This window comes from Atractosteus spatula, chromosome 5 (genome assembly GCF_055471065.1).
Source record: "Atractosteus spatula isolate fAtrSpa1 chromosome 5, fAtrSpa1.hap1, whole genome shotgun sequence".
NCBI lineage: Eukaryota > Metazoa > Chordata > Actinopteri > Semionotiformes > Lepisosteidae > Atractosteus > Atractosteus spatula.
Window position 1 is genome coordinate 50,113,879 of NC_142710.1, and position 26,723 is coordinate 50,140,601.

Here is a 26,723-nt window from a genome sequence, read left to right on the forward strand (position 1 = left end):
GTGTAATTAACATCCACTACATTTGTATGGGACTTTAAGCTCTTCAGCCCTCTGTTGCCCTTGGAAATCATCAATGCAAATTGGGTAGAAGAAGTAAACATGAAACAAAAATCCATGTTTCACTGAATGTTTGGAATAGTGCTCTCCTGCAACATTTCCCCCACCACAGAAGACCTAGAAATGCACAGGTTTTATCTAGTTTGTCATGTCTTGCAATTCATTTCTGTATTACACTGCGTTATGTGTGAGAAAGTGTAGTGTCCGAAAGGCATTTCTTTCGCACACGTGACGTTGATCACAGGTTTCCGTTGTCTGCTGATATCGTACATGCATATCATGAAGCTTGAAAAAGGAAGCAAGTGATTTCACAGATCACATTTGCCAAACATTACACAGGTAACCTAAAGGACCATCCATCCATGCATTTGCTAATCTTTTCATCCAATTGAGAATAAAGCAGGGGAGGAAAAATCCTATCCTGGCAAGTAACGGGTACAAGGCAGGGTATGCCCTGCTTGAGACCCCAGTTCATCACAAGGCACACACACACACACACACAAACATGCATATACTCACACCAGGGCCAGCTTTCCCCAGTCCCAATTAACCTACCAGAGTGCACCCATGCCTTCCTGTGTCACTGTGGATTTTGTTGTAGTCCACTGGGTTGACTTTTCTGATGATTCTAATTACCTGGGCGTAATCAGTGTACATTTACAGTCACCTGAAAAGTAGGTGAAATGCACTGCAGGATGAACGCAGTGCTCTACAGAACATTTTAAAGCAGTTCTATGCACATATAAGTTTAGGTAGGTAGCTGTGTCAGCATGTGTAGGCTGCAAAGGAACAAGTAAAGTTTTATTCCTGCTGAAAAGCGAAGAAAAGAAACATGTTTCAGCTGTGGAGCCTTCTTCGGGTGAAGAAGATGAAAAAGGTGAAGAAGGGTTCTTCAGACACCTCCACAGCTGAAACGTTTTCTCTTTTCAACATATACATTTAGCTGCCTGTGAGTGGATCTTGATTGGTTTTAATGCACTGTAGCATGGCTCAAAATGAACTGCACAGAGCTGACTTCTTCTCTGCCCGCTATGTTGGTATATGATTCGAAAAGCAGCTGTACTTTCGAGTCTGTGGCTTCATACAATAACTAATGGTACCCTTTTTGCCACAATTGTATTCACTATCACTTGGTGGCCCCATACGAATTTGTGACGTTTCGCCTCACTTGACGGACTATAGCTGTAGAAGAGCTTCATTTGAAACATTAAGGCAGCGGTATGCAGCGACAAGCTAATGTCTTTATCATCAAAAAAGAACTGGCAAAAAATCCCAAGAGCACCGCGGCAACTTCAAATCAGATAACTGCGGAAAAGGCGTTATATTTCTGCTTGCCGGCCCATAACCTGATTGCAAAACTCGAAAACTTGCATACCGCTTTTTAAACGGGAACTTATGATACGATTTCCTAAACAGAAAGCAAGCCAAAAAGGCTGCTCACATATCGATGGAACTTGAAATGGTAGCTGGAATTACAGTACATAAGCCACTATTTCTTTAAATACAAGCAGGAAAAGAAAATAACCCGCTAGCTTTCATATACTGTACCAGCAACACTGATGTTGACAGCACATGGGCAGATACAATAATACGATCAAATAATTTGAACAGACTTGAAAGTGAAGCGCTTCACGTATTTTACAGTTCTGCCCCTTACATCGTACCTAACTGCTCCTTACATCGTAATTAACTTACCCCTGATTTCTAATGGAAAGACACTGCACGTGGTTTACTCACTAAAGGCAACACGGCGCTGTAAAACTAAAAACAGTCGTAGTAAGATTCAGAAAGAGTAGCGCTCTGTAAATATTAGGCCAAACAGGGGATTGTGAGCGCCACATTGTTTAGAAACAATAAATGTAACGGTGTACTATTAGAAAAAACAATATGACAACATAAACAGTATATCTGCTTGTAATTTAAGTGAGCATGTTACCTTCTTTTATAAACGTCGTGGACGTCCGGAACCAGTGTGGTCTGCTAAACCTTACCCAGAACATGGGACCATGCTTGTACCGTATTTAATAGAATATAGAATAGACATTGATTTGAAAGTGGGATTACTTTTATTTTTTATTATTATTCGATATCAGTTTTCTCGTGAAAGCGTTCCTTACCTCGCTTTAAATAGACTTATTAAATGTTTCAAATCGGAAACGTGGATACGGACTTTGTCGTTGTTTTGCAGAACTGTTTACATTTGCATGCAAACAAAATTGTTTGTTTTGGTTTCTGGTTATGAAAATATCCGAAAATATATACGATATAACTTGGCCAACGAACAGCACAAACGTTAAACGCCACAAATCAGGTGTCCGGGTACAGAGCGGATAAAAAATATGCGAAATAAAGACACAAAAGACTTGCGAAAGCTAGTTACAATCAAGAGAAGAGAAATTGTGGACATCACCACAATTTATTGTAAGGATGTGGGTATCAGTAAGGACTGGGTATTTTTATTTTAAAGTGAATAAGTAGGCTAATACGTGGTCATCGGAACGGAGTTATTTTATTGACGGTATTCTTCTAAATATTACGGTAAGCAGCGAAAGGACCTCCTCCGCCAAGCAATGCTGTGTGAGAGTGTGCTGTGGCACTCTGCTTGTGCACCGACCTCCTCCTGCACAATGCAACTGGAAAGGAATTATCATGAAATGTCAAGTCTGGCTTTAATTTCCTACCCTCAGCCATGAAGGAATACTCTGACGTATTTCCAGAGGACCGGAGCCGTTTTTCACGATGAGAATTTATTGCAAGATTGTAGCGATCGTCCTGTGTTTCGGAGTTTTGCTACTTCTGTACTTTTTTGTTGGGAATGCAGCGGACGAGCCGCCCCTGAAAGAAGTTGCAAAGGATAACTATTTTCAAGCTTCCTCCGGACTAGGAAACATAGTTTCTGTCGACCTTGCAAAAAAATCTCACCCAGTGTCTCAGATTTCACAAAATCAGCCACGTCCGAAACGAAAGGACAGTAAAGTGGGGAGTAGAGGAGGCAATACACGCGCAAATGTTAGGTGAGGCACCGATCCGTCTCATTCCTTCTTAAACTGTTGATCTCGAACCTTTTTTATATTCCTGCATCACACCGGTTGTGCATATGTAGCCTCTTTATATATTTAGGTCGAGAATAACAATATCGTAATCCATTTCGTGCAGGTAGTTAAAGTAAACCGAGTTTCTTTTTTTAATAAAAAACCCATGTTTACATTAGACAAGGTGCGCTCTAGTGATGTACTGTACTGCCTGGTCTTGAAAGTGGTGGAAGTATGTAGTCAATATTCTGTTTATTAATTCAGACACGGTAGTACACTTTACCGAAGGAAGGTCCTCAAGATATGCATCTTATTTTCAAGGACGTGTCGGAAGTCAACTGCAGAATTGCAATAAGAATTTCTGCTGTTGTTTTTATTCTGGATTGTCTCCCGTTGGTCAGATGCTGTTATAAATTTCACTTACAGGAACACCTTTCGAAGATATGCCTCTTTTAATTTTTTATGTCTATACCCCTGACCTGCTGTATTTCATAGCAGTTGTGCATCTGCGCTGATAGACGAAAAAAGCCTCCTCTGTTAACTCTTCCTCAATTTAATTTACATTACCTTTGTGCAATTTAAGATTTGCGAAGGGGCGTATTGTACTTTATTGAAGGTCCCTTAAGTCTCGGTGAGCAGCGATGTATTTTTACAAAGCTCCAAAGCAGATTTTAACAGCTTTCCCAAGTAAAGTTTAAGATCTTAAGATCTTAAGACACATTGAATTACCCCATTTTCGGACCGATATTTGTACACCAGCAGAAGACGTCTGGAAAAACATGTTCTCAATATGTTCTTAAAAGAAAAGGAAAAAACATAATTTATACCAAGTGTCTGGAATTAATTATGTCAATCATTATATATGTAAATATATTATAAATAAAGCTGTAATTTTAAATCGTATAGCCTATTACTGCATTGACGCTTAATTCAGTTACATTTCATTTTGTCTTTATACTCCTAATGATTGTCTTTCTTTGACTGCTGAGCTGACTTAGGAAATGGTTTGTTATCTCGCAAGAACAGCGTCAAAAACAAATTACCTCGTTACACAAGAAAGCAGTCTGAAATGTCTTTAGTCTTTGGGTGATTAGCATGTAGCAGTACAGTATTAACTTTAAAAGGAAGCGGCAGGCTAGCCTTTGGTAAAGAAGCATCGCCGTAAACTGGTGCAGCTAGATAATGTTCTGAACACCCACATGCTTGTCAGCACTGCAGAACTTCTGTACCCATCGTTTGCGTTTGAACTAAGGTCACCTTGAGTGCAGTTAAATCGCCTTTCGCGCAGTCACATGACCTGCTTAAAATCCCTCGGAACGGAACCATCGTGTGGCTCGGTGGATTTTATTTTCATATGGAAATCTTCAAATGGGAGTTTTAAACTCGAAACAAACTGTGACTTGATCACGCCTGCTAAGACCTTTGATCCTAACCAGATTTTTTGAAGACATCCTTTTTTTTAAGAATCTCTGGTGTTTTTTGTTCGTTTCAGTATTTGCCTAGCTCTGTCGTTTACTGTAAAACAGTAAAGGCAGTGTCTAAGCTGACAAGCAGTGCTTTAGCTTCTTTTGTTTTAATAGAATGGGAGAGCTGTGAGACAATTCTGATGGTTCTAATACATAAGAAACAGTGTGACAAGTAATGAGTTAGATGTTAGTTGTGCCAGTGGAACAAGTCAATTCTTTGAACTGCTGAAATATTACAGCTGTACAAATCTTACAGATTGTCAGATGTAAACTGTTAGTGTTATTCACTGATTTGACATTGTCACCGTCTTCTATATGTACAGAAAACCATACCAGATTCTCAGTCTCTGCTGCTGCAAAGACAGAAGCAACTACAAAATACTTTATAATGAACCAAGTGTCAAAACAGTGTGACACTGCATGAAGTTTGTCCTTAATAGTGGGCACACCCATGAACTGCTCTGTGCTGATAAACATGAGCATATACACAGTATTTGGAGAAACCACAGTATCGAGGTTTATATAGAAAAGAAAGCTCTTGTTAGATGTGTAAGATCACTTTTCAGTGTAAAAATGAATCAGTTGATATAGTATAGTTCCAACTTTTTCTGCACAGCAGGAAAACTCCCTGGATGACAAATTGGAATTAAAATGAATGATCCATTGGGTTGGGGATTGTGGGATTAGTTGTTAAATAGTCACATTTTCCTCTTTTCTTTTGTAAACCTATCCTAAGGGATCAAATAGACAAAAACCACAAATGGTCCAGCCTCTGACATGCTGAGGAAGACCTCTTATTAATTTCCCACAGACACTGTCTAGACTAAAGCAACTAGAGCTGGCAGAGAATAGCTGTTTCATCTATGCTTCTCTTAACAGTGCTAAAGCTGGTATGGGGTTTTACATTGTGGAGAAAACCTGCTTATGACATGCATACTTGTTATGTGTACAAGATCAATGATCAGTGCATTCTCTCCTAAAGATTTCTGGGGACTTACTGGGTATGAGTGGCTAAAAACAACCAACTAAAAGTCAGTTTTACATTTCTGTCCCATTTTTGGCCAGTTTGTCACAGACATTTTTTTGATCTGCTTCTCTGTCCATCTTTGGATAGAATTGATAGTGTGAACGTGGCCATTTTCATAAGCAATACTATCCACTTTGGACAGATAAAGACTGGTATAAACAGAGGTGATCCCTGAACAATTTTGATGTAAAGACAGAAAGTGCAATACTGTAGCAGATCATCAATTGTGACCATTACTAGCAGTATTACCTTATTAGTTTGCATGATAATACTATCTAAAGTGAATGCACATTTTCACACATTAATACAGAGAGGTATTTACTGAAGTAATGTGAGTGAAGTACAGTATGTTGAATACAGCAGCAAGTACAGAGTCCCGTCTACTGCTGAACACTAAGACCTAAAAAGTAGCCTGAAGTCATAGCATCACACTCCCTTACAGTGTATTTTATCCGATTTGCTTGTAGTTGTTAAATATTTAGACAGACTGTATATCGTGTGATGTTTTCTTGCTACACTGTCACTTATAGTACAGTATATCTGATTTTGATCCTTTTGCAGTTTAACAGTGCACAAATTATTTTTATGATTTAATAACCCTTTTGAATTTAGTGTGTTGATCTGTAAATTTATGCATGTTCCAGAAATAACACTTCCCCCACTATTGGAACTTTATGTATATTTTCCTGTCTTTATCAGAAGGCTGCTTATTCCTGTTAGGGACTTCTTGCTTATTCCTGTGACAGTCCCAGTTGTGCTGGATGGACAAGTACAGCCTGGTACTACAACCTGGACAGGACACAAGGCCATTGCAGGATGCACACAGATATAGTTCACAGGATATCTGAGACACCAGTTAACTAGCCAGCTTGTCCTCGGATGGTCAGAGATAACCTGAGCAGCTAGCGAAACTTAATACAACTCCTAATGCCCTTTCATTGCAATGCAAGGTATTCCAAAACTCCTTTAGCAAGAATCGACGAGAAGATCATTTTTGGAATTTCTGTACATGGTACAGATGAAAGCTATGCACATCATTCATTCTTTACCTAAAGAGATGTGGGAGTGTGGAGCAGGCTACCCAGTCATGTTCTTGTAGCTGATGTCTCGGTTTTTTTCAGGCAAAAATAGCTGGATGACATTCTTGGATCAATAAACTACTAGCTCCAAAAGAACTAGTTGCTGATTGGCCTTTTATTTGTAACTGTTCTTATGTTAATTTTGGTGAGGTGTCTGTTAAATAATTATCTTAATCTTTGGTTAACAATGCTCATGCCATTTTACATTTTGAAATACGCTGTTCTAAAGGTATTTTGAACTGTTCACCGTGTTTAGACCTTCTAGAACCCGAACACTCCCTTCCTGGTGAAAGAAGAAGGACACAATCTTCTTAGTTTTCGTAACTCTCATGCTCACTGCTTTTGGAAGAAACAGTTTGAAATTTCCAGTTCAGTCTGGTCATGATGGTAAATGTTTGCAGCTGTGTTATTCAGATTTTTCACAGCTGGCTTGTGATGCTTGCCAATGTGCCTGTTTAAATTTACATACTTTAATTTACTGTAATTTAAATACATTGTGTCCCCTCCCTTCTGTGTTCCCTCTAAATGGTTTTCTTAGTTCTTAGTATTTTTAATGACCACAGAGAGGCAAGACCTCAGTTCAGGGACTGCAATTCTCATTTCTGTCCTTTTTCAGTGCTGTTTGCTGAATATCTTGGTTTAAAAGATTTAGTGTTTAGGTTTAGAAAAAAAAAACATTTATTTTGTGGAAAAAACACTTCTATTTGTTTTTTTTCCCCTTTAACTATCCTGTATTTTTTCAGCTCTGGCTGGTTTTACTGCAGTAGCTCAAAATCACCCTCTATGCATGAGCATCCTAAGAAATTTGGAAATACATTTTTGTACGCTTTGTCAGATAAATTGGTTTACCATAACTAGCTTTAAACATGAGGAAGCCAAATGCAGAAACCTCTTGGCAGACAAGTCTACAATCTAGAGCTGGAAAATCTGTTAATCTCTCTGACATGGCACATGATCCATACTGCAGGGCTTGTTGCAGAAGGCCTGATTCATTTGAACTCTGGTGCACTGCAATGAAATGTTTTTTTTTTCCTTTGAGGTAGGTTTTGATTCAAAGGAAAAAATATTGTAACACAGTGTGTTTCTCCCAAATGGCTAAAATTGTGGATTCATCAAAGTACTACACAAGTTTTCAGCTTCCTTGGATTTCTGCGAGTACTCGTAAACACTGTCTCAGAGAAACATTCACTGCTTTTCATCAGAGCAAAGAACAAGCTCTTCTATTATGAAAAACACTAAAGAATGGCTTGGTTTTGCAACAGCTGATTGTAATATTTCTGTTTTTTGCTTAACGTAATGCATCATTTGATTACAATGCTAGATGTCCAGGTAGCATTGCTCTAGTGCTCATCTGCCTTACATCTATAATATGATTCCTGCTGTTAGTGATAAGGTAAATCAATTTTTCTTCTCTTGAGAGCCAATCACACAACTGACCATACCGTTTGTAATAGGCCATTGGGGGTTGTGAATAACGGTAGCACTTTTCTGGACACTTCACTCAAAGTGCTTTACAGGCAATGGACTCCCCTCCACCACCAGCAGTGTGCTGTATCAAAATGGATGACGTAATGGCAGCCATAGTGCACCAATACTCTCACGGCACACCATCTATCAGTGGGGAGGAGAACAGAGTGATGAATCCAGTTCATAGACAGGGATTATTAGTAGGCCATGATTGGTAAAGGCCAGTGGGTAACACCCCTCCTCTTTTCAAGAAACACCCTGGTAATTTTAATGACCACAGAGATTCAGGACCTTAGTTTTGCATCTCATCCAAGGGACAACACCTGTTTACAGTATAGTGTCCCCATCACTGTACTTGAGCATTAGAACCCATATGAGATGAGCACCCCCTACTGGTCCCTCTAAGACCTCTTCCAGCAGCAGCCTTAGCTTTCCCAGGAAGTCTCTCATCCACGTACTGACCAGGCTCACATCTGCTTAGCTTCAGTGGGTTGCCTCTTATGAGTTGCTGGGTGATATGGCTGCTGGCAAATAATACCAGCATTAATAGATCTACACCATTCAGTTTGTTTAACAAAAGATTTGGTAAGAATAGCATTTAAAACAGATTTATAGTTTTATAAATTATAGGCAGTTTAAAGGAGCTTGAACTTTTTTGCAAGGAAGATTGGAATAAAATTGCAAAGTCCAGGTGTGCAAAGTTGATAGAGACTTATTCACAAAGACTTACTGCTGTAATAAATGCAAAAGGTGCTTCCACAAAGTATTAGTTGCAACAAGGTTTTTTAAATTTCAATTATTTTTCCTAATAATTATTAATCTGTTTTTCTCTCGAATTAAAGATGGAAAAATGTCTGATATGATTTATCTTGGTTTCTGGCTTTACATCACAAAAAACTGCAATTTCAATAAGGGTGTGTAGACTTTTTAAATCCACTGTACCCACATTACAGGGAAGCTTGTGCGCTGAAGTAGACTCATAGACACAATATGTTTACTATGAAAAAGCTGTTTCATAAGTCTATTTAAGATTATTTTTGCCAAAATTATATAGATGTGTGAATTTGATTTGCAAGTAATCAAACTTGAGATATATATTTGCTGCTCAAAATAAACTGTTGGGTTCTCCAGGTATCTCCATATACTTGAATCTTTTAAACAAAACATAGCTGTTTTTAATTGTTAATCTCCTGTCTTTGAATATTGTTTCATTTTTTGCATGATCAAGTATGATATTTATGATATTGGTGAAGAAAAGCCTTGACCTTCACATTTCCAAAATACTGTTTGAGTCTTTTACCAGTTATCTAGGGAGCCATTTATCACACCTAATCGCTGCTGTGTTAATGTCTTTCCACCTTGCAGAAAAACCAAATGAGATGCAAAGTCTGTCCCGATTTGTCTGGCTGATCAGTTAGGGCACCTTGTCATACAGCGCTGATAAAATCAGCTTTTTCAAATTTCACATTCCGTTTGAGCCATACATCATTCTCTTGGTTCTTAGAGTGTGGAGAAAGCATTTATTTTGATGTTTTCTCTCAGTAGTATGATCAATTTCACTGCCAGCAAAAGGCCATTTCCTTAAAAAAATCTACATAGATAAATGATATCCCTGGTGCCAGGAATTTGTTAAAAAATCAAACGCTCAGTTTTCTCAGCCTTGTCACCATGTATACCAATATCCTGAGAACATGCTGGATGTGTACATTTTATAAGAGAACACTTACGTCCACAAAGATAACTATTGAACCTTGTGTTTCTTATGTATATAAAATATGTTTCTTTGTATTCTGAATACAGTTCTGTTTGTGCAGCCCATATACACGTTTTCCTTATATCCTTATCTTTTTATGTCAGCCAGCAGGTATATCACTCTGCAACTCACAACTGACAGCCCATTGAAGCTCAGCAGGTGTGAGTCTGGCCAGTACCTGACTGGGAGACCTCCTGGGAAAGCTGAGGTTGCTGCTGGAAGAGGTGTTAGTAGGACCAGTAGGGAGTGCTTGCCCTGCAGTCTGTGTGGGTCCTAATGCCCCAGATGAGTAAAAAAGGCACTGTCCACCAAATAAGAGTTAAAACCAAGGTTGTGACTCTATGTGGTCTTTAAAAATCCCAGGGCATTTCTCTAAAAGAGTAGGGGGTGTACCCCTGGTGTCCTGGCCAAATGTCCCCTGGCTGTTACCAATCATGGCCTCCTAATAATCCCCAAATATGCCTTTGCTTCATCATTCCGTTCTCCTCCCCACTGATAGCTGGTGTGTGGTGAGCATACTGGTGCACTTTGGCTGCCGTCGCATCATCCAGGGAATACACATTGATGCTACTAGAGGGGAGTGCCCACTGCCTGTATAGAGCTTTCAGTGGATTGTCCAGAAAATCACTATATGAATATAAGGAATTATTATTATGTCTTCACTGCTGTTTCTATCATTTTTCCACATTTTTTTCTATCTTATTTTTGTAATGATGATGTTAAATCCAACAATATCCCCAAAACAGAAGCATTTTTCATTGCAGAGGAAGGAAAAAAAAGCACATTGTTTTAACCAAATAAATCCAGTGGTGCAGATGATCTCTTAAAAGGCAAAGTTTTAAGAAATCTTTTTTTTCTGGCCAGCTGAAAATGAATCGAGGGGGTGATATATATGATTCATTTGATTAGGGATTTGACACTTTGTAGCCATGTTTCACCTATGATTTGTGATTGTGATATAATAGTCTTCGTGGATTTATTTTTTCAGAAAAAAGAGCGAAACAGTGAGGTTTGCCTTGAAGTATGTTTCTCCAGAGGAGTGGATGCATTTGGCTGTTGTGGCTTGTGGGAATCGACTGGAGGAAACCCTCACCATGCTGAAATCTGCTCTTCTCTTCAGTATAAAGAAAATCAAGTTTCATATCTTTGCTGAAGATTCCCTAGGTCCTCAGTTTGAAAAGGGGGTAAGTCCCGTGTCACTGTGTTATCAGCGGCATCTTTGTGATGTGTAAATGTACAGGCAGTGTTTTTCAAAGGTTCCTCTTGTCATATCTCCCTTTCTATAGTCTTTCGTAATGTGTACATTTGTTTGTTGTTCCTCAGTAGTTACTCCTTCTTGAATTCAGCAGCATGTCAGAATGTTGCCAGTTGTTTAAAAGCTGCTTTGGGTTTGGAGTGTGAAATAAAAGCTGACAGCTCCTTTAATGTTCAACTTTTCCTCTGGCACTAGAGGATCTTGCAGGACTTAGTTCATTGTGCAGATGAGGCATGGCCTTTTTATGTGTTCTCCATCACATTAACAACTGTGTCAGACTTTCTGATTTTCTTTGAAGTCTTTACGAACCTGTGCTGGGAACCTGTAATTTTCCATGGTGTGTGAAAAAAACTGTGAGCCATACTATAACATAAAATGTTAATGATTATTTTTTAATGACTGAAGCCATGTATAATAATATTCAGACACTGTCTGAAAACTATGAATGATATGGAATTGTCAGATATGTAAAAAGGAAAACAATTATCAGCCTTTTTCAGGTGCCCTTAAATTTGTTTTTATTTTTTCTTACTCCTTTTTCTGGTTTGACGGTTCCAAGGCATGGGACATAAAACATATCTTCCTGATGCTGTATCTTTTTCAGTATTTTGTTTTGCAGTTGTACATGGTCTTCATGTCTGCAGTCAACTACAGTATATAAAAGGGTTTCCTACTGAAGGTTTTTGTTGCTGAAGGCTTTTGTAACTTCTAATTTGGGATGCTACTACACAGTAGCATGAGAAACCATGTGGATGTATCTCTAAACTCGGTTGTTTAACTTCAGAAATTCACTGATAATTTGGTTGAATAATAAAATCCTCAGTCAACACCTTCCACTAAACGTTGATCATTTCACAAAGCACTAATGCTAGGGCAAATGTGCAAGTGATTATCCAAATCAGATTTGGACCAAGACATTATTTCTGCTACAAGGTCTGTTTGGAATAACATATTTATGTAGAGATTCATGTAGCATTAGTGGTCAACACAACTTCTGTGGTCTGGGCTCATTAACATGTTCTTGTGAAGCGACTTTGATGACGGAGAAAAGTGCTTTCGTATTTGCATTTTAAAAGAGTCGTCACGGGGAGGCTCAGTCGTCAGGGCAATAAAGAGTAAGTGGACAGGGCACAATAATGTGGGCGTTGAGCAGGAACTGAAACATTCAAACTCAAAGGCATAGCAAGCAAATGACAAAAGTATTATTTAAAAAGTAATAGGAAAATAGTAGAAAATAGAGAAATCTGTAAAATCATTAAGAATGCACAATGTGCAACAGCTGCTGTACGTGAATACTGAGGGAAACACTGGTATATTATGGCACATTACCTGTTAACATACAGTAAATAACGACATGAGCTCTCTTGAACATAAGAACAATTACAAATGAGAGACCATTCAGCTCACCTTCTTTGGTAGTTAGAAGTTCATTAATCTAGCCACTTCTTGTGACCAGGCTCACAGCTTCAGCAACATGGGTGGATGGGCTATTACCCAAAGTGCCTCCAGTTCCCAGTTTTGAATGCACTTTCACTTAGTTTCCACTTCTGCCTTCTGGTTCGTATTGCCCTCGTCTTACAGCTTATTCCTTACAAAGGGCTGTTAATTACTCCTGTAGGTTCCAACAGCATTAGCTCAGCTTTAAGGTTTGCAGGGTATCATGTTGTGACGCTTTAGTGAAAAATTGAGGAGAATTCAGCTTTCCCTCCTATCACAAGCTGAAAGAGATTAGCCAAGCTAAGCAAGGGTTGTCATTTTTTTCTGTAGATATGAGCCCTGGTTCAGCCATCTTTACATTCATTACGAAGGCTTGGGTTCTGAAATAGCATTGCGTTAGATAACAGAAGGTTTCAATGTTAAGAGGTCATCGTTCACTGTCATCTCATAATCATTCATTTGTTGCTTAATAAAATGTATTGCATTTATCAAAATTCAATCAAGAGATATTGCAGATAGTGAGGATGTAAATCTACAAAGAGTACTATTTGCACGTGACAATAGCATGAAGTATGCACCACGTGAACATAAAAGTAACTTACACACAAAAAGGACAATCAGATAAAGGTAAAAAATAACATAAAGGTAGTGTTTGGAAACATCTAATAGGGTTATTCCATGCTGAAAAAAAGAAGAAAGATAACACAGTGTTTCGGCTGTGGAGCCTTCTTCAGGTGTGTGGGAAACATCTGTCCATTTTATTAAACTTTTAGTACAGTGTCACAGTGAGCCAGAACCTAAAGTGACAGACAGTGGATGCAAGACTGGATATACCCTGGACAGGAAGCCAGTTCTTTGCAGGGAAAGTGTACAGAGACAATTAAGAGACTTCAAATCCTATGGACAGCATGTCTTTGAACCGTGGCAGAAAGCCCCACACAGACGGTGCGAACAGAAGCTGAATATGAACCCAAGAGCTATGGCAATCCTGACAGGCACGAGACCATGCCGTTTCCAAGAATTACGACAGAAGCAACAAGAAGAGGAAGAAGAAGAACTGGAACTGGAATCGGCAGTGTTGCTATGACATTTTCTTCCAAGTGAAGACGATGTTGTATGCCTGTTATTGCTGTCGCCTTCCGCAGCAAAAGCTGAAGCTCATGTGTTGTGTGTGCACTTCCGTCCTTGTGCAGTAGAGCCTCCAAAGCAGGGCTGCAGGTTTCAGAATGCATTGCTCCGGTGACCCATTTTGATACATTTTAACTTGTAAATTTCTTCATCAACAGTATGTTAGTGGTTCACTATAGCCCACAATAGTTCACTTCCCACTCTGCAGTGACTGGTTCAGCGACCAACTACTTACACTACATATTATTCGTGGCACTGCTTTTGTTCCATATTTCACTTCAAAGACAAGACACTCCAGCACTAGGGCAATGACTTTGCCTGCTGCCCTTGCACCCAGGTTTGTCAAAGTCAGGCCCCTTATATCAAATAAAACCAAGTCACAATTAAGGACCAGTGCTCTTATTTATTGGTTTAATCATTCTCTTTTAATTGTTACTGCTGGGTGCACTTACACTTCCATACTAATGGCAGAGTTCTACCTGTGTGGCTTTTCATAATTCAGGAGCACTATAGGAGGCGTGGAGTCCTTTTCCCTTGATTATTAATGTTTTTACTCAGTAGTTTTTCAAGATTGTGTACCTTGGTCTAATTAGTTTACCTCTTTGCCCAGGGTATGTAATTGGTTATAAGGTCAAAAGAGAGTGTTTCAGAAGCATTTTAAGGTAGCGACGATCTGTGTTTTAATTCTGGTTTCAAATGTGTGCATTGTTGATTTTAAAGTGGCCTGAAAACCTTTTTAATTAAGACATGTCCTGGATTGGATCTATATCTATTTTTAGTTGCTTATTCATGCCTTTTTAATTGTAGCTTTTTGTGTGGCGCTGGCCTGTCAGCATCCAGCTGGACCCTGTTTATTTCAGGTTTTGTAAAATTCTTACTGCTTTGTGAGTCTGTGAAAAATACACTGCCTAACTCCTTTATTAGGAATAATTTACCCCCAGTGAAGCCCAATGAAACAAAACATATGTCACATAATCTGATGGAGATAAATAAGTAAAGAGGAAATCATGAAAAAAAGCAAACTATTGTGCATTGGTTCCTTTTAAAAGCAAAGAGCCGCTGAGGGGAATGATTGTTGAATCTGTATCTGCTCTTTGCCTGAAAACACAGCTGTTGTAAATCTACATTAATTATTTCTCTGTCAGCAGAAATACATGCCAGCACATAATGTTTTGATTTCTTGTATCCACGTATTGTTAAATTATACTGTGGAGTATTGAGGAGTTCAGAACTCAGCAGAGCATGATACACCTTCACACACACCACATTTAGGAGGTAGCTCAAATCACACACTATATTTTGAAATATTTTCTTTCACAATCTACAGAGACTTCTGTGTTTACTTCAGTACTCCTCTCCAATAACTAGAAAAGGAAAAACAGGATTTTTGGCAAATGATTCAATACTTTATTCTGTTCTCTAAAAAGAATGTCATATACATTCAATGTTTTACTTTTTAAATTAACAGAACTTCACATGCTCATTGCGTTGCACAAAGGTTTGCATTTTTAACTAATTAAACATATTTGCCTATTACTTGATTTCATATACTGATTGATCCTATGTTCAGAAAACTTCCACCATTATCCTATGCTTGACTTCCATCAAAAACAATGGGGTCAGCTTTATAGTAGACATCAAATTCTCACATTACTAAAGCCTATGTAATATATCACTGATGCCTTGGCTAACCTTTTTAATATAACCATTGTATGTGTGATATGTTCAAGTTATATAAATTAAGCTTTAAATTGTATAATAACTGATTCTCCCTTTGCCTCTATCTTGGGATATGTGAGGACAAAATTAGGTTTGTATTAGTACTCAGATGTTCCTGTTGAAATATAGGCCTATTTTAAGTGAAGGGAATTTCAGCTGACATTATTCTGTTTTTCCAGAGTGGTGACAATCGTACAATAATCAGGAATGGAGGGATGAACTGCAAAATGGAAAACACTAGACCTATAGCAGTATAGTTTATTTTTAAGATTGTATTACTATTAATGCATTGTGTTAATAGCAATTAAGTTATAAAGTATTGCTATTATTACCGATAAAATAGCAAGGGATTGGGTTACAAATACCATGTTTCTTGATTGTGGTCAGGATCTGACTAATGGTCAGATCTAAACAAAACAATTCTTAAATGATGCATTTCTCTGTCCTCACCACAGAGGTGACTGTCTCTGTTAGTATAAGCATTGCGTTCAGAATCATGCATTTTATTTTTTTTAAAAACTTGAAATATTACATTTAAAGACAGGTTTCTGGTTCAGAATGTAAAACTCATCATCCGGTCTGTTTTTGTCTTTCAGCTGAACCAATGGCCTCACCCCATTTCCTCCAAGTTTCAGTACAGTATCTATTCCATCACATTTTCAGTGGGCAACACACAGGAATGGAAGAAGCTATTCAAACCGTGTGCAGCACAGCGTCTCTTTCTTCCAGTAAGACTTAACACATTTCATTCAAATGCACTGCACAACACGCACCAAAATACTTGGAAGTGTTGATACTGCCTGAGTCAGAATATTAAAACAAATAGGCTCTCAAATCTGATTTTTTATGTGGCTTTTTTTAGACCAAAGCACTCAAAAGCTTTGAAATCTTCCAAAGCATTCAATTCCTGACTGTGGTTAGCGCAATTATTGCAGATAAGTGGTTGATGACAACAAATGTCAAAAAAATTGCTTTGCTCACACGACGCTATTATTTTAGCCCTCAGCTAACTCAGATAAATAAGTTTTACTACATATATATTGAAACCATTTTACTGTAGCTCTTGTATAATTTTCCCTGAAACAGCAGTAGGTATCTTCCTACACTAGACAGTTATTGTTTTGCCATCCTGCAAATTAAATTGTAGGACTTTGGTAATATATTTTACCAGTTCCTAGGAATTAATTCATCATGAAATGCAAATGGCAATTTCAATTACTTCTTTTAATGACATTTTTATGCAAACAGGCTGAGTATCAAGGAAATGAAAGACTAAGGACCTCATAGTGGGATGTGAACCATTGGACTGATTTCTTGGTGAATCTGAGTTAATTCCGTCACAGTCGGGAAGCAGTTTCCTGTGTCTTTCTCTGTATGTTTCTGTTTACTGATTGATTGTGTTTTTTAATGCTTCACACCTGAAGGTATCAAATGTATCATTTCTTGTGTTTTTTAAGATTTTTTTTATTTTAGCTCTCATCACTGCTGTGACATATTTTTATGCTAGTCCTTAAAAGAAGGCAAAGGCAGACTTATGTTTGTCAGAAGATTAAAAACTCAGACTGAAAATAGGAGTGAAAAACACTTGGGATTTCTGATGCTTTTGATTTGTATCTGTTTATATCAGTTAAATATAGTGAGTTCAGAATAAAATGGTACTCTAATTTGCCTCCATTTTACCTTGTAGGATATCTCGAGCAGATAGTTTTAAAAGGAATTTTTACCCCTGGATGAGATTCTTGTTAAAGTTTCTTTTATATTTTATTTTCTTTCCAAGGGGGTTTAAAATATTTTCCACAATGTCATTTCATTTTGTAGGTTGGTGATTTTAACCCACAGATCTACTTTATTCTATTAATTTCAGTGCATGTGTTTTTTTTAACAAACAGGTGATCTTGAAGGAGGTAGACTCTCTCTTGTATGTGGATACAGATGTCCTCTTCTTAAGACCCATGGATGATATCTGGACCTTTTTGAAAGAGTTCAATAGCACCCAGCTGGCAGCCATGGCGCCAGAGCATGAAATCCCTAAAATTGGCTGGTACAGTCGCTTTGCTCGTCATCCATTTTATGGAGTGACAGGAGTCAATTCAGGAGTGATGCTTATGAATCTGACACGGATAAGAAGCACGCTATTTAAGGTAGGGAAAACAGTCAGAGCCACGGTTAAGAAGGATCTGAATCTTTCGTTTATTGCGACTATCAAGGATATGCATAATATTTCATAGTACTTTACCCCCACTAAAATTTGTTTTTCCATCAGCATTTAGATATGATATATGATCTGGATTGATCTCTGCTGATCAGTGCGAAAGCTGGTCAGTTTGATTCTGCGCCTTGAGTGATGTATTTTCAGCATCACTATCAGACAGTTACAGCAAAGAAAGGTCAAGTCTGTACCATGCCTTACCTATGGGGAAGGAGAATTAGACTTGTGCTTTGATTTAAAGAAAAGTGTGGTTAGAAGACAAAAAATGGGGTGGAGCGGTGGCTCTGTGGCTAAGGATCTGCGCCAGTGGCTGGAAGATTGCCGGTTCAAATCCCGCAGCCGGCCCTTAGCCCCAGCTACCCCAGTGGCGCTTTACAATGGCTGACCCTGCTCTCTGACCCCAGGCTCTCTCCCTATTTGTGTGTCTGTGTGTCTCATGGAGAGCAAGCTGGGGTATATGAAAAGACAAATTCCTAATGCAAGAAATTGTATAGGGGTTAATAAAGTGACGTTATTATTATTAAATGTTTTGAGGAGTCCAATGGGCAGACTGAGTGCTTTGATGAAACATTTTAAAAAAGAGGTTGGCTAGTTCTAAACATTTCTCATGTGCACAAGTTAAAGGGCCACACATACATTTTGTGTCCACTTAAACTGAGATTGTATTTTCAGCTCTTGCTCTGAAACTCTTAAGTGCTGCTATTTCTATTCAGATGCTTTGAAAGGGCAGTGAAATAACGGCTTTCCTTTTCATATGTCACATTTGCTAAAAATGTGTGTTTACAAAACCCTGATCTGTCAGCTCAGAGCGTCGAAAGTAGTTGTTCCTGACATTTATAAGGGGAAAAAAAACATTTAATGCAACATGTCTTTCTTGTTAATCCTGCAGAACAGCATGATCCCTGCTGGTTTGTCATGGGAGGATCTCCTTTACCCTCTTTACCAGAAGTACAAAAATCATATCACCTGGGGAGACCAGGACTTATTAAACATCATTTTTCACTACAATCCAGGTATGCAGGTATTTCGGATCACATATGTCTAAACAAGGGGACGGATAAAATATGAGCATTAGTCCTTGGGAGTTTCACAATTTGATTGCTCACTGGAGCATTAACCTCTAATTTAGTTGTATTGACTTTTGGGACCATGTTATAGCTTCAAATGCTGTGCAACCACTCTCAAGGGATAAGGTCTTTGCAAAATGTTTTTTTTTCTGTAAAACAGAAAAGAAAAGACAGACCCTTTTTAATAATTTCTGTCATCATCCTGTTTTTAAAAAAACTGTTTTTCCTATTTTAATCATAAACCTTTCCTGGGTCTGCAGAAAGGAGTAGGTGTTCGGATGCACTCACTTTTGTGATGAAATTCTTGCTAACGGTTGTTTCAAGTGTTACTTTTCAGTGTTACTGCAGATTGGCAGGAGATAATTGGGAGAGGGATTTAGCACCATCCTTGGCAAACTTAAATCAGTCTTCTGCATAAGATATGTCTATGTTTAGCTCAGTATGTGGAGCAAATGACAAGTGGGAAATGTAAATGCACAGCTGTTTGCCTCAAAAAGTGTTTATAATAAAATGCTAATTTACTTAAATGGACTTTGGCAAAAATAGCAGAGGTAGGATTGAATTATTACGTAATAGGTACACAAAAATTTCTGTCATCTGTATTTTACTAAAATGCATCTTAACGGGGAGGAGCTTTTTAAAGTGATTGAAATTAATGAGATATCCAAAACCATGTTACTGCAAATATATATATATTTTTTTTATAAAAGTATCTTGTAAAAAACAGGGATAAGTGAGTTTGTATATGATTTGTATATGATGAAACAGACATGCTACTGTACATCTGGTTCCAAATTTGTTATACTGTATAACATACAAATTTGAAAGTGGTGTAAAAAATGCAAAAAAATGCATGTGTATATTTAGTATCTGTTGCATAAATAAATTACTCCCCTTTTGGGCTTTTATAACATAAACGAGGTGCCTCCAGTACATTTCATATTTCAGGCAGTTCTCAGTGGGGATATTTGATCATTCTACAATGCAGAATGTCTCCAGTCCAGCTCCTTCAGATTACACAGATTGCTCTTATAAATGGTTTTCTTTATGTTCTGTTGAATTTAGATCTGGAGATTGTGATGCTCAGTCAAGAATGTTGATTTTATGCTCGCTCAACAATTTTTCAGCAGTTTTGTAGGTTTGCTTTCGATTGTTAAATTGCTAGAAAAATCCATCTGTGACCACCTTTGAGCTTCATAACAGTGGGAAGCAGTTTTCTGGCTAAAATAACCATCCCTCAACTATAACAGCAGCACCAGGGCCAGGGAATTAAAATCTGACAGACTTTCATACTTCACAGAAGCGATGACATTCTTTTCAACAAGACACTCATCATTTCAGTCCCAGTCGTTTAGCTCATTTACATGTCCAAATAGGTTTTTATAGCCCAGAGGTTTTAAAATGAGGACCCAAATAGAGAGCTTTGACTGGATTGAGCAGTACGTAATACTTAGACAAACGGCCAGATATTGTGCACATCCTGTGTTATTCTATTTAGTTCCCTTGAGTTGATGGAAGACAATCGTCCTCAGTTAGTTAGGGATAGACAACGAATGAATGATCCAGTCCAAGGATCTAATCCAGATCTTTCTCATTGGGCACCGAGGTGTTAGTTTCAACAGTATGGTTTGATTTTTTGTTCCAGACTCCAGCAAACATATGTATAAAAATATGTCCAATTCTTATTTTTAAAAGCACTTTAACCTCTGTTTGTCCTCTGCACACTGAACTGTGTCCTCTGGTTGTGTTAACACTTTTAGTTCTGAGGATGTTCATTGGTCAGGGTGTTTGGAAATTTCGCAAAATTGTAAGACTAAAAAGATTAATTTCTTGTCGGTGGTCAGTGTAGGGCATTCATTTGAGCCTGTCAAAGCATCTAGTCTCTCTGAACTGATTGCCACGTGGTAGCCTTTTTATTATATCATGGTGACAAAAATTGTGCACAATATTCTAACTGTGGTCTTACTAGTGCATTACATCTTAATACCCCTTGATTTAAATTCTACACTTGTAACTATATACAGTATACCAGTCTCCTGTTTGCCTTTTTTATTGCTTGCCCAATATTGCTTTTTATTACCTTTTTTTTCCAAGTGGTAGTCCTGAGGTTGCTCTAAGTATTTTTAAGTTTCTTTTGCAGGTTCTGCAATTTGCTAACCTTCCTATTTTGGTATTGTCTATGAACCTGACTAATTTGCTAGCTATGCCAGCATCTAAACTGAGAGACATTAAAAATGCAGCAGATGAATATTAGTTATTTGTCACAATGTAGTTTTTTGTGTTTTTGATACCTTTGAGTGGACCCTGCTAGTTAGAGCACATGACCCTGCTGGACTATGCACCCCATTTCTGTACCCAGCTCTTGATTTGCATATATACTGTGAAATATCTTGAATGTCTTCTGCCTGTGATTTATTTTAGAATATGGAACATTATCAAAAGTCTTCTGAAAAACATAACGTACCATATCATATGCTCTGTTTGTATCTATTAATGCTGTAGGTAGTTAAAAGAAAACTTGATTGTGAAAACACTTGATCAATGCAGGCATTTCTTCTAGTAGCTGCTCTGACAAACTGAGCAACAAGGCTGTCATTACCCTTGTCTTCCATTCAGTTTCGGCTGCTGACATTGTTTTTGTACAATCTATGTGAGGAAGATAAACACTCCACTAATGTTTTTCTTATCTCCACAGCTCTCACTTAACCAAGTATCAGTGATATGAATTCCATCATCGTTGCATGCCAATGTAGTTCCTTCTACATCTTCTGTTTTACTCCTAATACATCTGGCATTAAGGCATAATAATTTAATTACCTGGTATTTTAACATTTTATGTCTCCCTTAGGTTCTGTTTTTGATTCTCATCCCTGTTTGTGATATTCTGCGTGAATATCCTATGCAGAATTTTTTTTGGACTGTCCCTTTCCATTCTAGTTAAAATATTTTTAAAAAAATGTCTCATTATTAATGCTTGTCCCTACCGAACTGGTGCCCATCTCATTACTGTACAGATGTACAGATGGCCTTTGCCATAAAAGGGTGTTCAGAGGCCTAAAAAGCTGATAGCAGGCAACATCCTCAGCTACGTGTTACCTCAAAAGATTACTTTTTTGTAGCTGCGTTTGTCTTTGCGTTGTGCAGGCAGGTCTCAGGAAAGACCACTGGTTGGGTCCTTCTTTTCACTTAGTGTCTAAGGTCTGAATGTTTCTTGAATACAAAGTAAGTTGTTAACATCAATGTAATTTGACCCGACATGAACAACAACTGTTGGGACCTTACCTGCCTTTCTAAGAAAACTGTTTTCAATGGCCATCATTTGTCTTCAGAAATCTTCTAGGAGTTTTGAAAACCTACCAAATGATCACAAAGCAGTGTATTTTTACATGACCAACTTTTGGATTTTTCATTTCATCCAGTACTGATACTCTTACAATTATTTGTCCATCCATTATCAGAAAGCCGTTTATTCTTGGCAAGGCTCGTGATAGCCTGGAGCCCATCCCAGAAACAGGGTGCAATGCAGGACTGCAACCTAAACAGAATGCCAGTCCATCGCAGGGAGCACACTCACACATAAGTACAACCAGGCCAGCACATCTTTGAAAGGAGAGTGAAAATCCATGTAAACATTATGAGAATATCAAACTCTACACTGAACATTCCCGAGTCCAGACTCAAACCCAGAGCTCGAGACCAGCAGCACTAATTGCTACGCTACCAGATCACACCCAATTATTCATGTTTTCATTTATGAAAGGATATGAATCAAGTTGAGGCTAGCTGTGTTTATATTTTGAGGGCATTGATGGTGCTCTTATCATCACACGCTCTATTTTGTCTTCAGAAACGGAATTACAGAATGCCTCTCTTCAAGGACAGCAACGAGCTATTAAAATGAAAAATGTATTACTGGGATTAACGAGTAGTCATTTTATATCAATAGCGATGATAATGAAACATTCGGCTGTGCAGAAGCATTCGAGTGTGTTTGTGGATGTACAGTAATACGTCTTCACTGCTGAAGCTAGTCTACATGTTGTTAGAATGCAAGAAAGATCATTTTTATACAGGTTGGGGTCACACTGTGAAAGAAACAGGATAATAAGCCCTATTGGTGATGACAGAATTGTTTGACTCTATATACTGTTGTTCATACTTTATCACTTACATTTCCTGTATAATAAAGTATTTCTGCTGTTCCAAATTTTCATGCAGTTCTGTGCCAGCCCTGTGTTGTGACAGAACTGTTGTAGTCTACAGTGCTTGAATCCAATTCCCTTTCCTTTGTAGTTTTAAGCGTGTCTGTGAGAGCAGGAGAACCAACCACTCCCACAGGCTTTGCCTGCAGTGATATCCACAGGTGCAGTGAGATAGGCAGGATATTAAATATTTTTAACGCCGGGATGTGCTTTGGCAGATGTGTTTTGTTTTGTCTGGCAAGAGAAAAAGAAGCAATGTTAAGCGGATTCCTGGATTCTGCCTGCAGGAAGCTGCCAACAGACCATTCTGAAAAAGGGTGACTACTGCCTGAGTGTTACAAATCCTGTTGCTTCTTTTATTACCTCGAATCCTAAGAATGTTGTTTTAGTAATACAGAATGTTCTAGAACTTTATGATTAAAGCAATGACTGTCTGTTCAACACAGAGATTATGGCACGAGACGGTAAATGACATTCCGGACATTTCCTGTGGTGTTGTTCAAAGCCTGTTTGCTTGATTTCACCTCTCAGAGTGCCTTTACATCTTCCCATGCGAGTGGAACTACAGACCAGATCACTGCATGTATGGCAGCAACTGCAAAGGAGCTGAAGAAGAAGGCGTGTCGGTCCTGCACGGAAACCGTGGTGTTTACCATGATGACAAACAGCCCGCCTTCAGAGCTGTGTATGAGGCCATCCACGATGTGAGTAGGCAGGCTCTGCATGTAGAGAGAAGGAGGCCGCCCTGGCACAGGGTCACTGGAAAAAGCACAAGCGCCTAACAGAATTCAGATGGTATCTGAAGTTTAAACACAAACGTACCACTGGTTTTCCCTTTAGATTCACAGCACAGTATTAAATGAGGTAGCGTTTATTTTTTTTTGTGAGATGGGGCAGGCACTTGTTTGATGTCACATTGTCTTGGTTATTTCAAACCAAGAAAAAAAGACTTGGAAGGAACAGTGCTGCCGCTAATCTTCCATTTTGTACATTTTTAAGACGTGATTTGTTTTCTAACATTTACAGCACAGTGAGCGGTGCAATGGTCATGTTAGTTTAATTAAGTATAATCATTCTTATTATGGGCAGCATGGTTCAATTCCACAGTTCCTGGGTTCAATTCCATACCTGGGATGCTATCTGTGTGGAGTTTGTATGTTCTCCCCTTGTTTTCATGGGTTTCCTCCAAGTGCTCCTGTTCTTTCCCACAGTCTAAAAAAGACATACTGGTAGGTTCATTTTCTTTTTGCCCTGGCGTGAGTGTGTTTCTGTGTGTGTCTGCCCTATGATGAGCTAACGTCCCATCCAGAATGTACCCTGCCTTGAGCACATTGCTTGACGGAATAGGTTCCGGTTCCTTCTCGACCCTGAATTGGATGAAGCAGTTAATGGATGAATGGGTCACTTTGTAGAATTAGAATGATTTTAACTTCAGTAGAAGAATATTATTGAAGGTAAATCTAAAAAAAGATGGTATGTTCAAGCTTTGAATTTCCCTGTTGCCCAAAACACTACAGACTTAATAAAAAAAAGTGCACAGAATTTCTGTTAAAATATTATAGGTAGTTATAATAGCTATTTGTAGCTGACTTAAAGTCTGAATGTTATTTTTATCATTTTAGTTTTATTACATACCAATGGTGATATATTAAAAACAATTTTCCCCTTAATCTTCATCAATGTCTTAGCTCCCTCTAGTGGTCACAGTTTTAACATTTGCACCATGTTAGAGGAACTATTGACATGTAGGACAAAACTTGGATCTTAATTTAAGACACTGAAGTTTTTTGCCAATTTTTCATCTGTGGCAAAACTTTTTTTTGCATGTTAGGGTTTTGCCTCGCCTGCGTGCTCTACATCATCATGTTAATAAAGCTTTTTTTGTATTATTCTTTTCATGTGATACATGCAGATCATGTGATACGTATTTTAATATAAATCTTAAGACTTGCTAAAATCAAATATAATTCAAAACTGAGGGCCGGATGTTTTTTTTCTCTTTCAGTATCCCTTTGAAGAGAACCTGTTCCAGTCATTGTTTTTCCCACTCCAAACTAAATTTCTGGACACAGTCAATACTTTGTGTGGCCGCATTCCTCAAGTTTTTCTGAAACAAGTGGAAAAAAACATGAGAAAAGTTTATGAGCAACGTGTAGTTGTTCACCTGAGGCCACCACATAACTAAAAAAAAAACTGTTTTGATTCTGATTCATCTGCAAGGAGCTGTACAGCCACCAAAGACATTTTCTTCTACAATGGGGATTTTACCATTGACATTGCAATGGGAAACTTGGATAAAGTGAAGCTTTGTGAAGAAACTTCCTTTGAAGGTGGACTCTAAATACCCATCAGACGTGCATCTGACAAGTTTAGTTTATTTTTACAGCTGTAAAATATACAGCTGTCATACAGAATTCTTAATTCTTCTTAAATATGCAGACTCTCTGAACTGCCTAGTTTCAGTGTAGGAGTTCCTAATAAAAAAAGAGCAGAACTGAAAAGCACTCCCTTTTGCAACTGCTGGACAATTGTAACAACTTTTTTTGTGGGGAAAATGAGTGGTTTCGTAACACAAATATCTTTAAATGCCTGGGTGCTACTGTATTTTGTTTTCAAATGAATTTGAATTTTGAGCCGGGTCCGTTAGTGTACATTGTTTCCATTCCATATTTGGGGAGCCCTGTGTCATGAAATGAAAAATGTAAAATTCAGCAAAGGAATAGTTATGTGGATGCTTTGAAGGAGATCAGTGTGTACACAAGGAGTTTCCTGGCTTTTTGAAGAAAAGGATCTGTATCTTCCCAATGAAGCAAAGATTATAAGATATATGTAAAAGATAAACGGGGTCAAATTATGTGTTCAATGAATAGGTTGATTGTTTTTTGCAGTTGAATATTACTGATGGTTTAATAACAAAGGACAATGCTGTCATTGTGAAGTGTCAACAAGGAACTCCTGCTTATATCATAAAGCAAGACTGTCTTTTTCAAAACGTAACACAGCAAACATTTAGTGTTCTAATCATTTTTAGACTGTCACATAATTTCAGAACCACAAAAAATGTTTTGTGGCATAAGTTGTTGGTAAAACTACAGAATAATGTTCTTTGACAAATGTTTACTGTTGAAGTTTCAGCAGCGGACCAGATGCATAGGAACACCTGCTAGTATTTTTATTCACTGTGATGAAATGAGACATTTTACTGTCTGAAGCAGTGCTACTTATATGTTTACTTTTTGCGAAGTATCAAAAGCTCAAAACGTGTTCAGGTGAGTTTTTAGAGGCTTCACATTAATGCTACACCATATGTAGTTGACCCTTTTTTGTATTAAACTACCAAGTGCACTTTAAATCTATGTATCAGTGTTTTTACTTACAATTGAAACAGTAAAATGTCACATCCCTGTGTTGGTTTATTCGGATAGGGATTTTTTTTTTGGGAGCTGGATAGGTTTCTGATTTCCAAATATCTATGAGCGGATTTCTTGAGAATGAAAGGAGAGTGCAGCGATACAATATCAACTATAGAATATATGTGTCCTATTTGTAAAAAGATATATAAGTTTTACACTTTTTAGCACTTTTTAAGTTTGTAAAAAATGTATAAGTTTTACACTTTTTTATGATACGAAAATATACGAGGATAGCATTGCCATCTGTGGACTCTGGAGGTAATTATGGAGGTAATTTTAAGAAATAGAATATTTAACCTTAGTTCTTGAATATCTAGTAGTGCATTTCACCCTTATAGTAAATTATAAAGCTGATTTTCATCTCCTGCCCAATTCAAAGGACATTAGAGTCTGAGTGTGGGGTGTTTTTTTT

The 26,723-nt window shown here is 38.0% G+C and overlaps 2 protein-coding genes across 5 annotated transcripts in view; one reads left to right on the forward strand and one right to left on the reverse strand.

The window, feature by feature from the left end:
• shq1 (SHQ1, H/ACA ribonucleoprotein assembly factor) overlaps nt 1-2,074 on the reverse strand; it is a 77,323-nt gene extending 75,249 nt beyond the window's left edge. For 2 of the 4 annotated variants that reach the window (XM_088917367.1, XM_088917366.1), the window contains exon 1: nt 1,994-2,074. The gene's annotated coding sequence lies outside the window, so the exon portion shown is untranslated. The remainder of the gene's footprint in view (nt 1-1,993) is intronic. The other 2 variants (XM_088917369.1, XM_088917368.1) reach the window with 2 other exon arrangements.
• Nucleotides 2,075-2,634: 560 nt separating this feature from the next.
• Nucleotides 2,635-26,250, forward strand: gxylt2 (glucoside xylosyltransferase 2). Its single transcript, XM_088915830.1, has 7 exons — nt 2,635-3,071; nt 10,870-11,065; nt 16,017-16,148; nt 17,310-17,561; nt 18,519-18,642; nt 23,430-23,602; nt 24,904-26,250. The coding sequence occupies exons 1-7, from the start codon at nt 2,797-2,799 to the stop codon at nt 25,081-25,083; spliced, it is 1,332 nt and encodes a 443-aa protein (XP_088771956.1). The 5' UTR covers nt 2,635-2,796; the 3' UTR covers nt 25,084-26,250.
• The last annotated feature ends 473 nt before the right edge of the window (nt 26,251-26,723 follow it).